Here is a 9,443-nt window from a genome sequence, read left to right as displayed (position 1 = left end):
AGGGAAACAAGGAGGGAGGGAGGGAGGTGAAGAGAGAAAGAAAGAAAAAGAAAAAAAATAGTGGTTTCTCCAAACAAGTTATATTAGTCCCCAAATTTTTTCATGTTCCTTCTCTTGCCTACAATTCCCCTATCTCTTTCCTCTTCTCTCCATCTCTCAAAAACATTATTCTGGAAGAGTCTCATGTCTACTGCCACAGTATCACCAGGTGTTATGTTCTGTGTTGTGGGCTGGGATGAACTATGGAGCATCACATGATAGCTATGTAACTTGAAAGAAGGCAGGAGGAATAGATTCAAGGCTGAGGAGTTAACCTGGTGTCTGTACTTGGTTCTACATTGGTGATGTCATCATACATACAGACACACTGAGACTCTTGTCAGTAGAAAAAAAGTTGGTCCTCCCTTGGTCATAAAACATGGTAACCCAAGCCGGGCACCAGTGGCTCATGCCTATAATCCTAGCTACTCAGGAGGCTGAGATCTGAGGATCACAATTCAAAGCCAGTCCAGATCATGATTCAAAGCGAGGAAAGTCCATGAGACTCATATCTCCAATTAAAAAAAAAAACAGAAAACCAGAAGTGGCACTGTGGCTCAAGCGGTAGAGTGCTCGCCTTGAGCTGAAGAGCTGAGGGACAGCGCCCAGGCCCAGAGTTCAAGCCCCATGACTGGCAAAAAAAAAAAAAAGGTAACCCACAAGGACAACATAGAACATTGCCCATAATGCTGGGATTTTCAAATTAGAATATTTGTTTGTATCACCACTCCTTCTTTTCTTCCTAGAGAGTTTCCAAGTTTACATCCTTCAAGAATAAGTGCCTGGCTTTCTGCCAAATTAGATTCAGGAGTTTAGTAAATCCTGAAACCAAAGTGGCATACGAAATCACGTAAAAACACATGACGTCTGTTGAAGAATAGAGAGATGATCTCTGTGCAGAGTGCAGACTCTAGAGGTATGTGCATTCCACATCATGTGTCCTGTTCTCCAGCACAAGTATCAAGAAGAAACCCCAGGGCACAAGGAGAACATGTTTCTATTCCCAGTGGCTTCCATAATTGGGAGTCAAATATGGTACACTTCTTACTGTGACGTAATTGTGTTAAAGAACAAGAGTTACCAGGAGCAAAGCAGTGAATACTGAGTGAAGCACAATGGAAGGAAAATAGACACAAGAAGCTCTGTCTCCAGGGGCAGTACTTTCTATTTGCTGGGCCACGGACTCGAGCTGATAATGCAAGTTGTAATTAATATAAAAGCAGAGACAATATGGGCAGAGCTGCTTGTCGGGGGGCCACAGGAGAGCACGCGGCTGCTCTCCTCCGTTCCTCATTTAGACACGGCTTTCCCTAGGAAATACCATTCTGCCAGCGTGTTCTCCCTTGAAAGTTAAAAAAAAAAAAAACTGATGTAGCACCGTCATTGAATTCTGCTAAATCTAGAAAACAGTGAAGAGGAAAAGGGAGTCTGGACAGAGGAATGAAAGCCTATGTGCACCTCTTTTGTTGAGGGTGCAAATACTGTGCAGTTGTCACATTTAAAGCCAAGGTGGCATTTCTGGGAGGGTACAGCCTACAAGATAATGCTTTAGGAAATCCTGGGAAACTGTAGGTTATTTCCCTATTTTAAGTGATTTCATACAGTGCATGATTTTTCCCTGGGGTCACTGGGGTAAACCGTGTCAGAGTTTCTAAAAGAACACAAAAACAGAGTGAGGAAGTAAAGTGTACTAAGCTTCAAGGACAAAACAGAAGATTATAACACACCCACGCTCCGACTAAGCTTTGACGCTCAGCCTGGACCCCAAGGACCAAGGTGACTGCGCAGGTATAGTGCAGGGGACAAGGCAGCTGTGTGCAGGAAGACTCCCGGGCCACGCCTCTCCTCTCACTGACCTAGCTCCTGGGGCCAGCATTTCTCCTGGGACGCATTTCCTTCACTCATTCACATGAAGACGCTACACAAAACAATCCTCACAGCCATCTCCACTTATTTCTACTATAATTACATGTAACATAACCCTCAGATTTTTCTAGAATATGAACTCAAGTGAAAGATTGTATTATTTGCAAGAAATAGTAAAAGTAATCCAGGATATGGACTTGACAGTAAATAGATAATTTAGTCAGTTGGTATCAATACATGTGACTAGCACTGTTACTTATTTCTTGTGATGTCATGATAGTTTAAGTCCTAATTAGCAATGTGACTTTTTTTTTTTTTGGCCGGCCATGGGGCTTGAACTCTGGGCCTGGGAGCTGTCCCTCAGCTCTTCGGCTCAAGGCGAGCGCCCAACCACTTGAGCTACAGTGCCACTTCCGGTTTTCTGGTGGTTTATTGGAGATAGGAGTCTCACGGTCTCTCCTGCAGGGGCTGGCTTTGAACCTCGATCCTCAGATCTCAGCCTCCCGAGTAGCTAGGATTACAGGAGTGAGCCACCAGCACCCAGCTGCAATGTGACTTTTTAAATATATAATTTGTTATTGTAGAGATACTGTACAGAGGGGTTACAGTTACATGAGTTAGGTAATGAGTTCATTGTTACTCCCTCCTTTGTTTTTCCCCTAATGTGATTTTTTTTTAATGAGATGAAAACTCCTATCCTGGAATGTTCAAGTCTATGAAAGTTACAAATGTTATTGTGTTGTTTAAATAAATGTTATTCTGAAGTTGGCATAAGAACTCAGGACCTGTGTGTACTTCAGAACCTGGGCTAACTCCTCAAAAAGCTGAGGGCTCCATAAGCTTCCCACAGGCACCTCTTCGTTAAACTTAGGAATTAATGTGTGAGCAAATCTCAGTTATAAATACCCTTTGCAAATGATTCTTCCATTTAACAGAATAACTTCCAGAGAAGACATGAACGTGTTGGTAGTGCAAAGGCACATTATAAAATACCTCCTGTGAAGCCAGACCCCGGTGGCTCACGCCTGTCATCCTAGCTACTCAGGAGGCAGAGATCTGAGGATCACAGTTCAAAGCCAGCCCAGATCAGGAAAATCCACAAGACTCTTATCTTCAATTAACCACCACCACCAAAAAAAAAAAAAAAGAAGCACCAGAAGTGAAACTATGGCTCAAGTGATAGAGCACTATAGTTCAAGTCATAGAGCAGTAGTCTTGAGCAAAAAAATATCAAAGATAGCATCCAGACCCTAAGTTCAAGCCCCAGGACGGGTACAAAAACAACAAAACAGAACAAAACAAAACAGCAGCCTCCTATGACTTCAGATTGCAGTGGGATAGTGCATAAGATACTCAAAATATTCAATATGAAAAAAATGTGAAAACAAATTTAGATAATGCCTTCAAATAATGCCATTTCAATCTGGTAGTGAATTTTCATCTATATGTTTGCCAAGTATACCTACGTTGAATTTCAGTTCATCATCACAGTCACCTTGAAAACATACTATAAATATTACCAATAAGAAATCAACAGGAAAGTTGCCAACAACCAGCAACTCAGCAGTAACACTAAAGGGTGAAACCGGCAGCCCCCAGGCAGAGCTCAGAGGCCGAGCTCTATGGGGACAGGTCCCCAGAGGCTTTGGAAAACAACACTCATAATAGCTAATCTTACACAGCAATATAAGAATCTAGCACATGAAATTAATCGTTCATTTTATTAATATTACTATCAAACCTTGTTTCTGTCTTGATCTCCAACAAACCAACAACTTGGTCGTGAACTGCTCAGTGTCACTCCCTTCTAATTTCTCAGGTAGTGTAGAATTATCTCCAGGCACTTGCCCGTATTCTGTCAAGAGCAAGACCCTGGAGATTCTCTCCCTGACCTAACAGGTTCCTTCAAAGTAGTACAGACATAAACAAATTGATATATTCAGACATGAAGAAGAACACAGAAGCACAGCCACTCTTAAATTATGGCACAGAAATTAAAACTAATTTTCTCTTATTAGGGATATTACTAAAGCCAGTCAATTTTAAGGTACTTGACACACTCACAAGCATTATATTTTCTTTCCTCTAATTATTCCAAAGAAACCAAAACGTTGTTTTTTATGACTAGTAACTAGGAACAATAACATAATTGTTAAACTGTAAGCACGTCACACAAATAAACTTAGCTTATAGAATATATTATTTCATGTATCTAAACCTTATCTAACGATAAATCTGTACCATAAATATAAATTTCTTTTGCACTAGATCTACAGACTTGACCTAAAATGATTCAAATGCACGTGTCTTTTACTGATTTTACAAAAATACTGCAAACTAGGAAAAGCATGAAACAAATTTTTTTTAAATTGCTTTCTTGGCATGTTTATTTTAATCATGATAAATCTGAATGTCTGGGAAACTCAACATTAACTGCAGTTGGAAAACAGACTTGTTTCCTTGCTTTGAGTATCATATATATTTTTTTCTCTATAGTATTCCAAAGAATATTGTAATAATATTTCCTACCTATAACCATTATTTTATATGACAGTAGGAAAGTAAGGTGAAATATAGTACAATATTAAATATATAAGCATTCATTATGACTGTTATAAATGCTTTACTGAACACAATAAAATAAAAGCCAATGTTGCACATTTTGTTTCCTATTTAATTTCAGACTTCCTCTCGTTATGCACATCACATGTATTAATTAATAAATGTACAAATCTCATCTCACTAAATGTAAGGAATGAAGTAAAGACCGTCTGTCTTGTCTTCCTTTAATACTTCTATAGTACAGCAAGATATTTATATGACACGGAATATAAAATAAGCATGATTTGTCAAGGAATAGTACACAAAAAATTCATTCTTAAAAGGCTGCCAATAATACTTGGTGTGAAGATATTTATATCTATTACTTCTGTCTCTATTTCCAAGTTCTGTAATAATAAAGTTGAAAACCATATTAGCAATTAATATGCTGCCCTTGATGCTTCTACTTTGTTTCCCAGCTCACCAAATTACACACTCATTTTTTCTTTTTCTTTTTCATTCTCTCTTCTTGCCCACTCCTACACACACACACACACACACACACACACACACACACACACACGGTAGTTTGATACCACTTAGTAAGGATAGAGGTATATATGTTTGGGGGTGTCAAACAGCTGTCACAAACTGTCACCTCCACAAGAGAAAGCTTGGCGCACCACAAATTAAAGTAAGATTCTTTTTTAGCTGTCATTATTCATAGCCAATAAGTTGAAATGCTCTCAACATTTCATGTGCAAATAAAACCAGGAGGAAGCTCAGTAGATCAGAATAGTGGGCCAACAGATAAAACGGAGAAACAACAGGCTGTCCCAGCCCTTCTGAAGTGGCTCCCCTCACCCCAGCACTGGCACTCACCAAATGAGATCCAGCCTGGGGCAATGCATTAAATATGCATATCAAAGCAAATGAAAAAATAAACCTGAAGATTCAAATTGGACACATTTACATGTGAAAATGCCCTACTCCTACCGCTTCAGGTAGCTGTGTATGTGTGTGTGTGGGGGGTGCTTTTTATGGCTGGAGCTTAAGGGAGCGTGAATTCGCAGGAGAGGGTAAGGTGCTCAGACAGTTCCCTCTGCAGGGGTTTGGGTGTAGGCCTGCAAATGAATGCAGTCAATACACCTATGGTACCAAAGAAACAAGACTGGTGAAGACTCTCCAAGATTCTCCCCTTCAACCTACATAAAACACGGGTCTGTGGCAAACCTGTCCATTTCCCGCTCAGAGTGGTGGTGGAACAAATTATTGCTTCATTTCAAAACAAATGGCAGGGGGTGAAAGTAAAAAATGCTATAGTTCAGATCTCTAGGATATAAGAGGCTTTAAATTATGACACCCAATGAGGTGGCAAGCCCTGGTGAGTTCAAAATAAATCAGTTGTCATGTTCAATTGATTGGGGGCTCGAGAGGGGAGCAACAAATGATACAGTTGGCTCTTTTACCCCAAGATTGTGATTGTTAAATTATTAAAACATTATTCCCTTAAGTACAACTTCTTTGAGTCTGTATCTAAATATTACAATAGCCCCACAAATTGGCATTGTTTGCCAGTCAATGCTCTAAGGAGCCTAGTTTACCTTATCTCTTCCGTGTAAATATCAACATGTTCTAGTCCCATACATCCACTGGAAAAAGAGCTGCCAAGAAACTATTCAAGAAAATGTAGTTCTGGGAACCCGAAGAAATACCAGGAGGAATGCCTGGGGACCCCAAGAAATAAAAGGGGGCGGGGGGGAAAGCCTTCGGAGAACTGTAAACCTCCCTCATTCTACAAAATCGTACAAACAGATCCTTCCCCGTTTCCCCCAATATTGTAAATACAAATGAATCCACAAAGAGAAAGCACTGAAAAGAAACAAATCCTGAACACCACCAAAATGTATTTCCAAGGCTGTGTCATGACTCAGGGACCACAAGACACAAGCGTGGGTAGGGCCACGAGGAAGGAAGGGAATGAACTTCACACAGCTGCTGCTGCTGCACGGAACACAGTCAGGACCCCAAAGAGCCCCCGACAACCCCCCATGGCCTTGGAAACAAATTAAGGCAGGGCCATTTATTCTGCCTCAGAACTAAACATTCAGGAAAAGTCTTTTTTTTCCCCCCTTAAACTTCTGTTCTTAGGCTCGCTTCTCAAACAGAGCAACAGTTCATTATTACAATCTATGGCCGCTTATTTTCAAAACTCGTTGTAGTGGGGTGAGAGGGTTATTCTCAAGGAAGCTCAACCCTTTTTTAACACAGGATTTAAAGGAGGGTTACAAATTACAACTGCAATGCCTGTTTAATTTACATAAGGTGCTAAATTAATATTTCAACCACTAAGTTATTCAAACTACATAGCCTACAGCATTTAGGATTGTGGATTTAAATGAAGGTATAAGACACCCGGCCCTTCACCCCCAGGCTTGGGCTTTAGGTTCTTGTAAATAAAGTATACTTCACAGCCACTCCTTAACCTCCACACACCACACTCCTGCCTTTCCTACCAGCTGCAATCTTTCTTCTCTTTTCAAATTTTCACTCACTACATATGTTTCTCCCTCCCCACCCCCAGCAGACTCACTAGATCAGTTCCAAAATAGGATTAAAAACAGAGGATAGTAAGAAATCCCCATTCCTGCTTGATACACACAGTCATTTCTTACTATACACTCTCTGTCCTCATTCACCAGTGGGAAAAGTGTTAAAATTCAACCACTAACCTATGGTTACTCAATCATAATTCCCTTCAGCTTCCTGTAATACATTGTTAATAATTGGTTCATCAAGGTTACTGTCTTTTATTATGAAGATGCTTCAGGCGCTTGGCAATAAGTCCATATTCTGACAATAAGTTTCTATAGAGCAAAAGCCCTGAGAATTGTAATGTGTTCATTCACTCCTTTTATTTCTAATGCAGTGCAAGATTGCCAATAATTCTCAGGATTGTCATCTCTGAGAGAGACTGGGAAATCAGCTCTCTCCCCATTCTCTCCTAGAGTCCCGTTCTCCTCCCCTCCCCCAACCCGTCCAGCTAACTGTCTTGCCTCTTTCTATCCGGCTGCACTGATTACACAGAATGAGAAACCAGAAAAGACAGCAGTCGCCCTATCAAAAAGAGAACGTGCTAACACCCAAGTCACCAAATCCAGGAAACTGTACACATGAAGAGCACAAATCAAATCACCCTATCAGCTCCTCGGATTTTCAGCTCTCAAAATAAAGCAGGGTCCAAGGCCGGGGGAAATGAAAACAAAGAGTATGGCAGAGGTAGGAAGAGTGAGAGTGAGAGAGAGAGAGAGAGAGAGACTCCATAAGAGAGCAAACCATTTTAAAAGAAAACGAAGTCCACGGAACTAAGAGTTAGGCTTTAAGAAAACACGTTGCCCAATAGCCTTCCAAGAATGCCAAAGGCTTTCAGACTTACATGGTCAGCGAGATTTGTGGAGGAGCCTGAAAGTTCTTCATGATCTGACTTGGAGCTGCCATCCCTTTCATCAATGACGAGGTCGATGGGCATTTTCCCCTTCAAACAGCTAATGTACCGGTGGCAGAAGTTATCACACAGTTCATGCACCTAGGAGGGTTCAGCTCATGTTGTTGTTTGTTTCATTTTTCAAGAGGAAAAATATCAGGTTGCATTGTGACATTTGGAAAAAGCAGCCATGTTCTGTCTTCCACACTAACTCTAATTAGGGGGTGTAATAGTTGAAGTCAAGGAAACAATAGAGCAATTGTTGCAGCAGATATTATTCTCCAGAGACTTCCCCAGCAACAAGTTACAATAAAGCAAGAAATCAGAGTGGAAATAACTGGGCTCAGAATGGGAGACCAGAGAGGAAGACCCGACTTGATAATAGCTTCAAAACCTAGAACTCTGCAACTGCGGGCAGAGGTGGTATTTGGGATGCAGTCAGCTCTGAGTTTGGTATATTTGCATAGAAGTTAAGTGATGGAGCTATGGGCAGTGTAGGGACAGGACATGCTGCTGGCTGCGAACCTGATGCAGACCGTGGGCCCAGAGCCCACTCAGATAACAGAGACAGCACACTGAGTGTCCAGTAGCACAAATGGTTTCAAAACAATCCTCAATGGCTGGGGGGGGGGGGAGCGGGAGAAGTGACTTTAAAAAGGCCTAGACTGCAGATGCAAGCCCCCTTTGAACCCCTGGGATGAGGAACAGTTTAGAGAAGGACAGTGCCACCCTCCAGACATTTCCAAGTGGTCAGTCCCCAACACTGAAGATACACCGAAAACCTCAAGCAACTAGTAGAGACTGTGATCAAATAAAAACCCAGGCGTGATCTCTTACCTTTTCTAACTCCAGAAGATGAAACCTTAGCACTTGTATTGCTTGTATCATCTGAAAGTAAAGTTTAAGACTGTCAGGGTTCTGGAACTCTTCAGGCCCTGAGTAGGGGGTGCTGAAGGAATTGGGCTGGGGAGAAGACACCCGCAGGGGACCAGGCAAACCCCACACTGGAGGAAATCAGTGATTACTGATCATCTCTGCCTCACTGGCCTGGGGTGGGAGTCTGACAGAACTTGAGCCTCAATACTGACATCTTTCCTTCCTGATATCCACAGGACAGTGTGTCCCAGGGACCTCTTTCTCTGCCTGAGCCCTCTTCAACTCTCTCTCTCTCTCTCTTTCTCTCTCTCTCTCTCTCTCTCTCTCTCTCTCTCTCTTTCTCTCTCTCTCTCTCACACACACACACACACACACCCTCTGACCTCAGGTCAAACTTTAAAAAAAAAAGCAAAAGAAAATATAGTGAAACAAAAATAATTTTAAGAGTCGCCTCCCTGCACAGAAAAACCCAGCCCAGCCCAAACCCTTTTCAACCAGAATACGAAGCGCCACGCGGCTGCCTTGGAGGAGGCCTGGCCGCTGGACGGGGAGACGGCTTTCGGACGCGGACTTCAGTACTTTTAATCTTGAAATGGTGCAATTTAGCAAAAGAACCGCACCTCCCGCGCCGGCCCCT

At 41.8% G+C, this 9,443-nt stretch overlaps 1 protein-coding gene across 1 annotated transcript in view; it reads right to left on the bottom strand.

Moving 5' to 3' along the window:
• The window catches only part of Meis2 (Meis homeobox 2), a 188,882-nt gene that overhangs the window by 172,640 nt on the left and 6,799 nt on the right, over positions 1 to 9,443 (bottom strand). Inside the window, exons 3-5 of the mRNA XM_013010013.1 lie at positions 9,292 to 9,392; positions 8,768 to 8,934; positions 7,883 to 8,032 (exon numbers count right to left, since the gene is read on the bottom strand). Of these exons, the coding sequence (XP_012865467.1) occupies positions 7,883 to 8,032; positions 8,768 to 8,934; positions 9,292 to 9,392 (418 nt within the window). The remainder of the gene's footprint in view (positions 1 to 7,882; positions 8,033 to 8,767; positions 8,935 to 9,291; positions 9,393 to 9,443) is intronic.

This window comes from Dipodomys ordii, unplaced genomic scaffold, assembly GCF_000151885.1.
Source record: "Dipodomys ordii isolate 6190 unplaced genomic scaffold, Dord_2.0 Scaffold11, whole genome shotgun sequence".
In the NCBI taxonomy this organism is placed as follows: domain Eukaryota; kingdom Metazoa; phylum Chordata; class Mammalia; order Rodentia; family Heteromyidae; genus Dipodomys; species Dipodomys ordii.
The sequence above is the reverse complement of the archived record's forward strand: the minus strand, read 5'-3'. Positions and strand labels throughout refer to the sequence as shown.